The 13,054-nt window shown below is 44.3% G+C and overlaps 1 protein-coding gene across 6 annotated transcripts in view; it reads left to right on the top strand.

Moving 5' to 3' along the window:
• ATG16L1 (autophagy related 16 like 1) overlaps window positions 1–13,054 on the top strand; it is a 38,944-nt gene that overhangs the window by 4,953 nt on the left and 20,937 nt on the right. For all 6 annotated transcript variants that reach the window (XM_072719141.1, XM_072719139.1, XM_026006229.2 and 3 more), the window contains 5 exons: window positions 3,910–4,015; window positions 4,805–4,878; window positions 5,969–6,220; window positions 10,353–10,418; window positions 12,734–12,820. In XM_072719141.1, coding sequence (XP_072575242.1) covers window positions 3,953–4,015; window positions 4,805–4,878; window positions 5,969–6,220; window positions 10,353–10,418; window positions 12,734–12,820 — 542 coding nt within the window. In that variant the 5' untranslated portion in view covers window positions 3,910–3,952. The remainder of the gene's footprint in view (window positions 1–3,909; window positions 4,016–4,804; window positions 4,879–5,968; window positions 6,221–10,352; window positions 10,419–12,733; window positions 12,821–13,054) is intronic.

The following is a 13,054-nucleotide window of genomic DNA, read 5'->3' as shown; positions in this document are numbered from 1 at the left end:
TAAAGTACTTTTTATACAACCCAGGTCTGTTTGAGCCTTTTTATTTTAGTTTAGTGGTTTTCAACATATTTTAATAGAATATGAAATTAAGCTAGCAGGTTGTAGCAAGCTTTCTTTCTTTCTTTTTTTTTTTTTAAGAAAGATTAGGAAAAACTTGCGTTTTATTTTATTTTTTTAAAGATTTTATTTATTCATGAGAGACACGGAGGGCGGGTGTTGCACAGACACAGGCAGAGGGAGAAGCAGGCTCCACGCAGGGAGCCCGACAGACTTGATCCCGGCTCTCCAGGATCATGCCCTGGGCTGAAGGCGGCGCTAAACCATTGAGCCACCCAGGCTGCCCAAATCCACATTTTAATAGAAAGAATATTGTTTCACTAAATATGACATAGATGTTCATGGTGGGGAGTTTGATGTGTTTACATGGGTTATCCGTGTAAACTATTTTTTGAGGGTCATGGTCCAGAAAAATCCAAAAGCTAGACTTCCTCAAAAGCAGTTTAAATGGAATCATTCGGGATCCCTGGGTGGCGCAGCGGTTTGGTGCCTGCCTTTGGCCCAGGGCGCGATCCTGGAGACGGAGACCCGGGATCGAATCCCACGTCTGGCTCCCGGTGCATGGAGCCTGCTTCTCCCTCTGCCTGTGTCTCTGCCTCTCTCTCTCTCTCTCTGTGTGTGTGACTATCATAAATAAATTAAAAAAAAAAATTAAAAAAAACAATAAATAAATAAATAAATGGAATCATTCTATAATCTTACTGTCTTTTCCAGATGTTTATCATGTTTGTACATTAAATTTGAGGGTCCATATGGGAATAGGACCCATTACTGCTCTAGAATCTACATACTTTTTTGCATATTCAGACAACATTTAGCAACTGTAAAAACAGGTTGGTAGTAATTTCAGGGTTTTTTTAAACTCAGAAATTTGAGGTAGCCGAATTTATTTATCCCCATAGCTAAATCAGCTATATAAGTGCCTGTCATCCGTGTTTCCTCATCTGGAGAGATGCTCTCAGGGCAGACCAGAGTGGGAAAGAGGAACAGATGGCTCAGCCCAGGTTCTCTTCTTGCCTAATAATAAACTCAAGAGATCCTTCCTGGTTGTGGCCCTGGGAGGCCTACTGTAGTATTTAAAATATCAGTTGCAGTGTTCTGGTGAATTTTAGGTATAGAAAAAGCCATTTTACCTTTTTCATCTAAGTTCAATCAGCTGAAAACTTGAAACATTTTGTTTCTATCTAGTTAGACTCTTCGTGACCAAATTTCTCTGTCCTTTGTTGGTCAGCCAAGCTCATTTGCTTGGTAAGGTGCTATAAGCAAATTTACAATTCTTTTGACTAAATATCACTGGAATGATAATTTAATTAGAGATCCTTCCTTTCCTAAAAGCTTGAGTCTCTAATCAGGCCTCTCCTTCTGACTGCCTTGTTTCTATTAATGGTGTCCTTATTTTCCACAAGTCATCTATGATTTCTTTTTCCCACAGTGTCCTGCCCTTCCTCATTGGTAGTCACTCAGGCACATTCATTCTTCACTCACAGTCTCTTTTGCATCTGTCCCTTAGTCCATTGAGGAAGACCAGCTCAGGGCGGTGTTTGGTGGTGCCATAAGAGAGTTTACAGAAGACGGGCCTGGTTGTTTCCTTCTCCCTTCTGTTTCCTTAAGTTCTGCCCATCTCATCCCAGTTATTCTTAAAACACTACAGCCTGTGCTTAAAAAGCTTTATCTGGATCAATTATCTGAGTCCCTTCAGAAGTGTTTTAATCCCTTTGCTTTCAGCACAGAAATAGTTGACTTTAGTCATTTTTTATGTGTGGCTCCTAGGTGGCAGCATCTGGCAAGTTGTTAGAAATGCAGAATCTTGGGCCCACACCAGACCTACTGTTTCAGAAACTGGGGGGTAAGGCCCATAACCTGTACTTAGGTGATCCTGCAAACCACTGCTTTAGACCATGGCTGCTCAGGAGTTTTTGTCATGTATCTCCACCACCAGGCACGCAGTGAGTGACCTGATGATGGCTCTTTAGAGGAAGGGACTAGTTTTATATTTGCATATTTCACTGTGCTTTGCATTAATATAAGAGGATTTCATAAAAGTAATTTCTAGTTCTTCTGCCTAATTTAGGATGGCTTCTTGTACAGTGTGTTCCATTTTCTAATCTCTTGGCTTCTGTTTCATGCGTGAAGATTGGGTAAGTATTAGGTTGCCTCAAAGGATGAGGTATTAGGATGTGCTTAGAACATATCATAAAAATACCTTGAGATCTCAAGGGTGAAGTAAGGAGGGAGTGTCACACTGCTCCCTTTCCCCTCTTGTTTTTTATAGGGCACGTGGAAGAGGCTGTTCTTCCCCCTCCCTATGGGTGCTGGTGTCCTACTTTTCCAGCATCTTCCTCATCTCTGCCTTGTGTTTCCCCTGGGTAGTGGTTTAAATGTCTTTCATCTGATGGTTCTCATCCAGTCCTGAACTGAAAACCCACAGTTCAGTCACCTGCTGTTTCTGACCTAGGATGCAAACCCCTCGGAAATCTCCCAAACTATATTGAATCTTGAGGGTGTCTAAACTCACTCTGGTGGCTTCACATACATCCGTTTGCTGACAGCTTCTGCTTGTCTGCCTCTGGCTTAGACTCCATACTTGACGTGTAGATTGACACCTGGTTTCCTCTCCACACACCCCCTCTGGTGTCCACACTGCACTCTTCAGGCCTCTTCCCAAACCTGCTCCTCCCCCTAGTCCTTCCCATCTCTAGGTGGCACCTGCATTTTATCAGCTGTTCAGGCCCAAAGCTTTGGAGTCCACGTTCTTATCTTTGTCTCAGATTCCACAGCAACTCAAAGACAAATCCTGTGGGCTCTCTTCAGGATGGATCTGACCACATCTCACTGCCTCTACTGCTAGCACCTTCATCTAAGCTGGACTGTGTAACAACCCACTAACTGGGCTCCCTGTCTCAACCCCCTGCACCCCCCACCCCACCCCAGTGCAGTCTGCTCTCCACCCAGCAACCATAGCAATCCTTTTAAAACTTAACTTATTTCTCTGCTGACAACACTATGGTGGCTTCTAGTCATGCCTCGTAAAATCATGGTCCCTAGAGGAGCCTGGGAGGCTCTGCATGGTCTCCCCACCTCATCCCTGACCGTCTTCTCTACCCTCCTGCACGTGGAGCTCCACTCATACTTTCTCATACTTTTTCTCAGCTGTGCTGCCCTCTCCAGGCCTTTCTGACAGTTGATGTTCCCTCTGTGCACGAGGGCCCAGCTCCCAGGCACCACGTGGCTTCCTGCAGTGATGTCCTTCTCTCAGAGAAGCCTTGTTTGAATGCTCTGCACAGACCAGGACCCCTGTTGCTCCATCCCCTTCCTCACCCTGCTTAGTTTCTCTTCATGGCACGTCTGTCCACTGGACCTCATCTATTTACTTAGTCATCATCTGTCTGCTGTTAACTGTTTATCAGCTACATGAGAGCAAAGCTTTGTGTTCACTGTAGTCATCATCTGTCTGCTGTTAACTGTTTATTAGCCGCCAGGTCCAAGGTCAGCGCCTGGCTCATAGTTGGCTGTCAAACATTTGTTGAATGACAATGACTGGACCTTGTCTCCTCCATGTTTACCTACACTTCATCTAGATCCCATGCTTTGTTCCTTATAGAACCTGCGCTTTGAGTTGTGGTTGGTCTGTTCTACCATGTTTCTCACATTTCCTGCTTTCTACTTAAGGTTTGTGGTGGCATAGAACGCATCAGCCTGGAGAAACTGCTCTGTTGGCTGTGTTGTCACATACAGGTTCCAGATCTGAAGTTACTGTTTCCCTGCCCAACTGAAGAGGTTTGGGGTCTGATTTTTTCCCCCTTTCCTTTCTTTTTTGCACATTCTCTTCCTCTGCCTGGTCTGGGGACTTAGTCCTGGACACGATGGCGCATGGAACGACGGTCAGCTACAGGAAATGGCCCAGCTGAGGATCAGACACCAGGAAGAACTGACTGAACTACACAAGAAGCGCGGGGAGGTACTGAGAGCTACCACCACCGCCACTCCCCCGCCCCCACCTGCCTTCTGCTACCTGCCCTTTGCTCTGCACAGGTCCCATGGGGTAGGGGGTGGGTAGGAGGGACACAGGCGGGCAGGTGCTTACATTAGAATGTGCAGCCATCCTAGCTACATGTGGCACCGCCTTCTCCCTGGGAATGCACCATTGGGAGAGCTGAGGGCTTTCCCATCAGCAGGAGGGCAAGCTGCTAAGGTATCTGTTGGTTGTCACCCTCCCAGGTGGCATGAAAGGTGCAAGTGAAGAAGCTTCGAAGGAAAGGAGCCTGCTGCTTGTTCCAGGGCTAGTGTCACTGATACCTTCCTAAAGCATTTGAAAATGAACCCTGAAATTTCTGAAAAATTCATTAGGAAGAATGAAAAAGTCCTGGGCTGTGATCATCCTGGGTGGCGATTTGATGGCAAATTATGAAAAAAATGCAGTTTATCATCAGTGCAGCTGAATTGGTCACTTTATCAGCTAGAGAATGTGAAAGGTGGCTAGGGTAAGGGTTCGGATGGGTCCTCAGCAGGAACCTGGCAGTGACCTGTAGCACTTCTCCTCCTTGCCTGAGCAGGGAAGAGCACACGTTCCCATGAGCATCCCCATCAGTCCTCCTTGCTGCCATTGAGCTCGTTTCTTCCTGGTGTCTTAGCCCTATCCTATAGGGCACCCTTTTTCCCCTTAAAAATAAAAGAGCCCCCTGTTGTTTAGTTTCCAACTGAGGTCCTGAAATGTCTCTTTGACAGAAGTACTCTTTCCTTCCCTCAGTTAGCTCAATTGGTGATTGACCTGAATAACCAAATGCAGCAGAAAGACAGGGAGATGCAGATGAATGAAGCAAAGTGAGTAGAGACGATACCTGCAATACCTCCCCGGGGGCTGGTCATGGGGTTGCACTTAACTCTACTCTTGTGGGCGGTGCCAGTGGTGATTGCCGGCAAATGGTCACCACACGGGACTCCTCAAGAGTGCCATTTCTGTGCACACGCAGCCTAGGATTTTTTTTTTTTTTTGCTTGCTCTAAGGATGGCAAAGGCAAGGAGGGGGCCCTCAGTCTTCCAGGCTCCCAGCATGCCCCTGGGAAATACCCTTGACCCCTGTGAGGATCCGCAAAGCATTCATGGCTTTCCCTGTGGCCACTGCATAGGAGAGCTGGCATCTTCTATGATGATGGGGCCAGGGCATGTGAGTGTGGCCCTTGGGAACAGGGATGAGTTTGTGGGCAGGATAGTTCTTGATCGGGGGAGAAGCCTGGAATTCCAAATCCTAGGACCTTTGAGCTGGAGGGGAGCCTGGGTTTCATCTATGCCTTTTTCCCTCACTTTGTAGACAGGGATATCTAGAGGCTTAGAAAGGCATCGTTGCTCATGGAGTGATAGAACCGTTGGAATGTGCAGAATTTCTAGCCTCCTTTTAAGCCCCTCTTACTACTCTTTAGGCATCAAAAGTTCCCTCTTCAAATCCTACTTTTCTAGTCATTGATCACCTAGGTGAATTTCACCCTAAGTAGTTCCTCTTCTTCTTTTTTTTTTTTTTTTTTTTAAGATTTTATTTACTTATTCATGATGGGGGGCTGGTGCAGAGACACAGGCAGAGGGAGGGAGAAGCAGGCTCCATGCCGGGAGCCCGATGTGGGACTTGATCCCAGGACTTCAGGATAACGCCCCGGGCCAAAGGCAGGCGTTAAACTGCTGAGCCACCCAGGGATCCCCAGTAGTTCCTCTTCTGATGGGCTTGTCCTGTAAACCACCAGAGCTGGTCTTGGCTAAGTGAGATCTTTGTAAATGTAAAGAGTCCTACGTGGCATCTGGTGTCATGGCTGAGGTTATTGTTGGGGGCCCACACTCACAGAGCTTCACCTGGCCAGGTACTCCAGCTCCCTCACGGGACTCTGGAGCGGCCCCATTCCTCTTCTCCACATCCTGCTTTCAGAATTGCAGAATGCTTGCAGACGATCTCTGACCTGGAGACGGAGTGCCAAGAACTACGCAGTAAGCTTCAAGACCTAGAAAGAGCCAACCAGACCCTGAAGGACGAATATGATGCCCTGCAGATCACGTTTACTGCTTTGGAGGAGAAACTGAGGAAAACTACTGAAGAGAATCAGGAGCTGGTCACCCGGTGGATGGCTGAGAAAGCCCAGGAAGCCAATCGCTTAAATGCAGAGAATGAAAAGGATTCAAGGTGAGACATCAGTCCACAGTTAGTGGTTTCCATTTTTGGTAAAGTAGAGCCTGGTTCTCTGCAAAGGTAAAAATAAGCTGGCAGCTCTGATGAGGGGGGATGGGATGAGCCAGCCAGAACACGCTAATAAAATAAAAAATCACAGTGGTGCATATAGAAGAGATTTGCGTTTATAAGAACACTATAGCTGAGAGTGGAGGATTATCTTCCTAAAGGGCTTTGGCCCGTACAGTTTTTGCCAGTGAATTCTTTCAGTGTTTCAAGGAGAAAAGCTATTTCTTGAGCAATATAAGATAAATTAGAATTAGAAAAAGATTGGTCCTTTTTTTTTTTTTTTTTTTTTTTAGAGATAGCATACGCATGTATTAGGGGCAGATGGCAGGAGCAGGTGAGGAGAGAGAAAAATCTCAGGTTCTGCACCCAGTGAGGCTCCATCTCACAACTCTTGAGATCATGACCTGAGCCTAAATCAAAAGTTGGGTGCTTAACCAACTGAGCCTCTCAGGCATTCTGGAGCCTTTTTTTTTTTTTTTTTTTTTTTTTTTTTTAATTCACTGCAGACCTACTAGGATTTATCCCAGGAATTAAAAGTTGGTGTATCTGGAAATCAATTAAATCTATCACCTTGGATGATAAACTGTAGAAACACTTGAGTATACCACAAAAATGCCATTTGCTCAGACTCAGTTCCCAATCCTGATAAAAACCCTTAAACTTGGAACAAAAGCTTTTAATAAAAATATCTGTCTGCAACCAACGGCTGATAGTGTACTTAACACAGAGACCTTCCACCTCACACACCTGGAGTCAGTCCTGTTAGAGGGAAACATGTTTTTTGAACACTCCCACAAAGAGTCTAACACACATATCAAAACCACGAATGGGAAAAGGAGGGGCTCACTGTCTCGAACTCAGACCGATGTTTTGGCCATCCAACCAAAGAGGACACAGAATGCAAGGCCACTAGAAGGGGCAGGGATTCATGCTCATCCATCTAGAAAGCCTAAGAAAATCTACTGAGAGAACTAATAGTAAGTGGTCAGCAGAGTAGGATTTTAAAGCCCTGTGTCCGTAGTTTAGAATTTGAAAAGATTATTGCAGTTAATCTGAAAGAATGAAAGTAGGAAAGAGTCTTAAGTAACAATGAGTGCTAATCCTACCAAATGATATATTCAAGTAGACTTCATTCAGAATCTGTATAAAAACCGAAAACATAAAGTAGAAGTAAAAAACGTGATTATCTGCTTTTTATTTTATGAAAAATTTCTAAATAGTGTGAGGACTTTCTAAACCCTAAAACCAATAGAAATAAAAAGAGGACTGTATACAGTTTTCAGATTTCTTAACACAATCAATGAGCACGTACGATTGTCCTCAAATATCCTAAGGTTGAGTTGATAAAAGCAGGTGAGCCCTCAGATAGGCAGGTGTGAAGCACAGGTGGCTCATGTGAGCAAGAGTGCACGTGGTCAGTACATCTGGGCCAGGGGGAAAGCACCGTCATGTTGTTTGTAGGAAGCCTGTCCCACCACCTCCTGCAGGGCCCCTGGACAGGACCTGAAACATGTTCCCACTTGTTGGACTTCATCCTAATCAAATACTAAGACTTGGTCCTTACTGTAATATAAAATAAGCAGCAGTATCTCCCTCATGGGAGAAATAAGTTATGGTATTTTCATATGGTGCAGTTTTACAAAATCTTCTGAAAGTACACAGTTTAGGAATACTTAGTGACGTGAGAAAATGCATAAAATTAACGTAACTGAAAATAGGATAGGAAGTCTTTTCATAGGACACAATTCAAAATTTGAATGAATTCAAAAGATTAAAAGGAATTGTCAGTAATATTTAATAGTTAATAGTGCGTGGTGAGACTGGCTTTTGTTTTCTCATCCTTCCCTGTTTTTTCTAACTTTCTTAAGTTTCTTTTATATTAAAAGAATGAGCTGTCCTTTCCTACTCTGTCTTGTTTCTTTTCTTTTCTTTTTTTCAAGATTTTATTTTTAAGCAATCTCTACACCCAATATCGGGCTCAGACTCACAACCTCAAGATCGAGAGTCACATAGTCTGCCGACTGAGCCAGCCAGGCGCCCCTCATGTTTAAGTAAAACAACTTGGCCTGTGCCCTGGAGTGAACTCAGCAGGGTCACCTGGAAGTCATAGTGCAGCGTGTTAAACACCTGCCAAGGGAGAAGCTGTAGGCATGTGGTTCAGCTAAGAAAGGGTCCTTGGTCCTCACGGTAGACAGGAGAATGATGCACACTTCCTACTGAAAATGGCATGGGAGGTGTATTCCATGTCTGCTCTCATTCCTTACTTTGGAATGTTTTCCTAGGTATTTACCTTGGGTGTATTATCTGGTTGCATAGGTGGGGCCCCAGGTTTCTTTACTCAGTCCTTTAGAAGTGTTCCCTCCTTGTGCCAATCCCTAGGTTAGGTGGTCTAGCAGTCTTTGTTTACCTGAATGATAGCATGATACGTGTCATGTTTTGAAGTAGCTGTTTGTGGTCTGCCTCCCTCACTAGGCTCTGATCTATTCTCATGGTCACAGTGGCTGCTGTGTAGACACACTCAGGGAATATTTGAGGTTTTTTTTCAGCTATTGTGATGAAGGAGGGGCTGCAGGTGCTTGTTGCAGGTCTGTCCTTCATCCCTTGTTTGCAGCAGGTGCCTTTCCAGTAGAGGGGTGTAACAAGCCGCACGTTCTGGTTTTCCTCACAGGTAGTTAGTTCATAAGTCATTTATTCCAGCTAAAAAAAAATCATTAAATTTTGTCATTTGTCCTGTAGAACTTAGTTTTCATCTTCCAGATAGAAAATTAACGGTATAGGGGAGCCTGGGTGGCTCAGTCGGTTAAGCGTCCAACAGTTGATTTCAGCTCAGGTCATGATCTCAGGGTCGTGAGATGGAGCCCTGCGTCAGGGTTCGTGCTCAGCAGGGAGTCTGCTTGAGATTCCCCCTCTCCCTCTGCCCCTCCTCCCACTTGTGTGCTCCTTCTCTTTCTCTCTCTCTAATAAATAATTAAAATCTTAAAAAATAATAATAAAGCTAAAAGTATAAGCTACAACTTCATCCCTTCCCATGACTCAGATATGCCACCTAGAGGATTCTCCCTGTTTTGAAAATTAACACCGTGGTAGAAGCTTTACCAAAAATTCCAGCAGAATTCTTGACTGGAGCTTAATAGCAGAATTCCAGATTGGGGGTTCTCCACATATAGGATGAAACCACAGAGATGAAATTGCCATGGAAAAGAAAATGAGGCCAAGGTTAGAAATTAGGGAGATCCAGAATTTAGAACTTGAAGAGAGACAAAATTTGTTCTAAGAAGGGGAAATAGTGGACTTGACTGTTTGGCCACATTAAAATTTGTCCAGAGCCATCGACTTTTGATTTTGGCTCAGGTCATGATCTCTGGATCCTGGTATGGAGCCCCATATAAGGCTCTGCACTCAGTAGGGATTCTGCTTGAGGATTCTTTCACTCCCTCTCCATTTGCTCTTTCCCCCACTCTCTCTCTTTAAAATAAATACATAAATCTTAAAAAAAAATTTTATCCACAGCCAAGAGACATGTCTGTCCAGCCCTGGTAGGTGAAGCCATGTGCATTTTGACAGTTCAAGAATGTCAGACTTCAGTTTCCTTATTTGCAAAATGGTACTTAAAGCATCATTACAAGGATTAAATGAGCTAAAACCTAGAAATAATACCAAGTTAGGCACAACTAAATTCCAGGTAAATCTTAACTGTTACTATTTGTGCTCTTGATATGTTGGTATTAGACTATTTGCTGCAGAAAGCCAACTCTTGACCGTGACTAACCCTGGATAAACCTGACATGCCTTTCTGTCCTGAGAGGCCCAGGGTCACACAACGAGCAGGCTTCTCCCTTGCTAGTTCACTGCTTTCTCTCATGACATAATCCCTCTTCTGGGCTTTGCTCTGATATCCTTTATAACAGGGTTCCTTACTGATGTTACTGGTGTGGGTTTGGGACTTTGGTATCTTTGCCCAGGGCAGTTATTTTAAATGCACTGAATATTCAGATGTGTTAGAGAACTAGTAGCTTACTGAGGGCCGAAACGCCATGCTTTCTTTAAGCAGACGTAACTAGTGGGCTTTTCTCAATAGGAGACGGCAAGCCCGGCTGCAGAAAGAGCTTGCAGAAGCAGCAAAGGAACCTCTACCCGTTGAACAGTAAGTAGAGCTATTCCCATCAGAACTGCTCTTAGTAATTTGATTTGTTCTTTTAAAAGGGCTTTATAACATTTTTATTTCTGTAAAACCATTTTATAGATTGTAGAAAGGAAGCTAAAAGATTTAAGGGAGCCACTAAACACACTGGTTCCCTCCCAGAAGTTTGCTCCCATTTATGCTCCTCATCGGCTGTGTGAGTTCTGCACCCTGAGTGAATGGCTTTCTTGCTGCTTTCCTCTTGACACTTTGATCTGCTTTCTACCCCTTGTTGGGCCTCCTGCAGTGTATCACTGGGCTGGGATTCTTTCTCTTGCACTCAGTTCTTATGTGTAACTTTGATTGGAGGTATGGGCAAACCTTTGAAGCCTAAGTGAAAATGACAGTCTCTTGGAGCAAAAGGGATTGAATCTGTTAGGAACATTCCATGATCTGGAACTGGGGTGGAGGGCCTTCCCCAAGATCTGAAGTTTTGTGTTAAGAGTGGTGGATGTTTTAATGGCTGAATTCCCTTTGCTTCTAGTTCACGACGTGTTCCTTTTCCACTGAAAAATATTACAGAATATAGTATTAGAATTGTGAGTTACTGGGTTTTAAAATGTTTTTTTCCTTATAAACGGAGGTGGCTGGTTTTAGTTCAGTTAGGAGTCATCCACCAGACAAAGTTTTAATTTATGAGAAAAGAAAGGTTTTCATACTAAGGCTATGCTTTGATTTAGAATATGTACATTTCTTCTATACTCCAAGATGTGAAAAATAAATCCGAGATGTATTTTCCTGACACTACAAAGTAAATAAATGATTGACCTGGAAATGATGGTTTACAAAAGCTTCATTTGTCTGCCTCCCAATCACAGCATAAACAGGTGACTGGGTGCTGCCCAAGATCTCATAGAAAGGGGCCGAGTGAACCTAACCTAGGAGTGTCTGGCTGTAGAGGCCTGTTCTGAATCTCTGTGCTTCCACAAGAGTGGAGTTTCTGGGGGCAAAGGACACTTCTATCTTTGAAGGGCTGTGATAACTAGTTGCCACGTTCTGGTATTTTCCTGTGGCCCTGGGCTTTTGCACAGTTCTGAGTGTCTTCATGCCTGTAGCGTTCTGAAAATATTTACATAGGCTGAACTCGTGTTGGCTACTCTTGCTATCTCTGCTGCTCTGTTGTCACCCTTGTGCGAACATAAGTGCTCCCTCAAACCAAAACCACGAAGAAAAGAAAGGCCAGCCTTGTTCTCTTTCTTCAAGCCTGCCTTTGTTCTTCCCTGCATCCTGACTTAGACTGGGCTCAGTTGCATGGAATCCTAAAATCAGTAGCCAGGGAAAACAGATTTACTTGGACTTGGTTTAACTTGCTTGATAAGTTAAGTATATATTTACATAATCCAGATAATCACGGAAAAATATTACTTTCAAGTTCTAAGGAGTCCAAACATTAGGTGATAAAGTCTTGGGTTGGTTATGTTTTATTATTTTACTTATCTGTGAATATTGCAACTTGGTAGGAGGTCATTAAGGCCAAAATAATTCCTTACCTTCCCCTCAACCAGGAAAAGGCAGAGAGGAGAATTCCAGAGGTACTTTGTATCTGGGGCAGGGTAAGGCGGGTAAACAACAGGGCATTTCTGTGGCCTGATTATTTCACATGAAGCATGATGGATTCCCCAAATGTCAGAAGCACCAAGTGTTTAAACCTAAACAAAAAACCCAGAGTCAGAAATGAATAGCATTTAGATTTTGCTTTCCTGTTTTTATTATTAAAATGGTGTTTAAAGCCAATGTTAATGTAACCATTGACTTCATTGCTCTTCCAGCAATCCCTTCTCTTACTCACCTGGATCCCCTCCCTGCCCTGTTGTTTTCTTGACTGCATAGCTGTCCAGCGGTCTTCTGCCGCTCAGCCTTTCTCGTGGGAACCGTTTCTGTAGTCCGCTTGTTTGTGTGCAGGAGCCTTTCAGCTATGAACCAGACCTCTGAAGGAAAGAAATCTCCCTTGGCGCTGGATACGTAGTTATAGACTTAACAAATCATTATTTCCTTGCTTTCCAAGTGAGAGCTGTGTTCACACTTCAGAGGATCAAAAGATCGCTTTTAAAGTTATTTTCAGCTGGCATTCTGGATTTGATGTCAACAGGTTAAATGTTTCTTTTAGTATTGTTCAGAGCACAGCCTGTTTCTCCAGAGAACCCTTGACCATCTCTGTCACAGCCAAGTTGCAGAGGCTCTTTGTGATTAGGAGATGGTGCTGACATTTGTGGAACAGACTTACCACACAGCTACTGGTTAGCAGAATCAAAGACTCGGCCTCTTGCCCTTCTTTACAGGGATGATGACATTGAAGTCATTGTGGACGAAACCTCTGATCACGCTGAGGAGACGTCTCCTGTGCGAGCCATCAGCAGAGCAGCCACGTAAGTGGACGGGGTGGGCCAGGAAAGGAGAGCTCAAGCCATGGTCTGATAGCACATTGGTGGCCATGGCTAGAGCAGCCCAATGCAGCCAGGCCCCTCACTGGAGCACCCGGCCCCTCCTGCACAACCATGGAGATTGTAGGCTCCTGAGTGTCCCTGTCTTCCTCTGGTCACCTCTCAGTGGGAGGCAAGCTGTCCCTTAGTGCTGCCACCAACTGTGAGGTGAGGCAGAAG

Source organism: Vulpes vulpes, chromosome 9 (assembly GCF_048418805.1).
Source record: "Vulpes vulpes isolate BD-2025 chromosome 9, VulVul3, whole genome shotgun sequence".
Taxonomy (NCBI): domain Eukaryota; kingdom Metazoa; phylum Chordata; class Mammalia; order Carnivora; family Canidae; genus Vulpes; species Vulpes vulpes.
The sequence above is the reverse complement of the archived record's forward strand: the minus strand, read 5'-3'. Positions and strand labels throughout refer to the sequence as shown.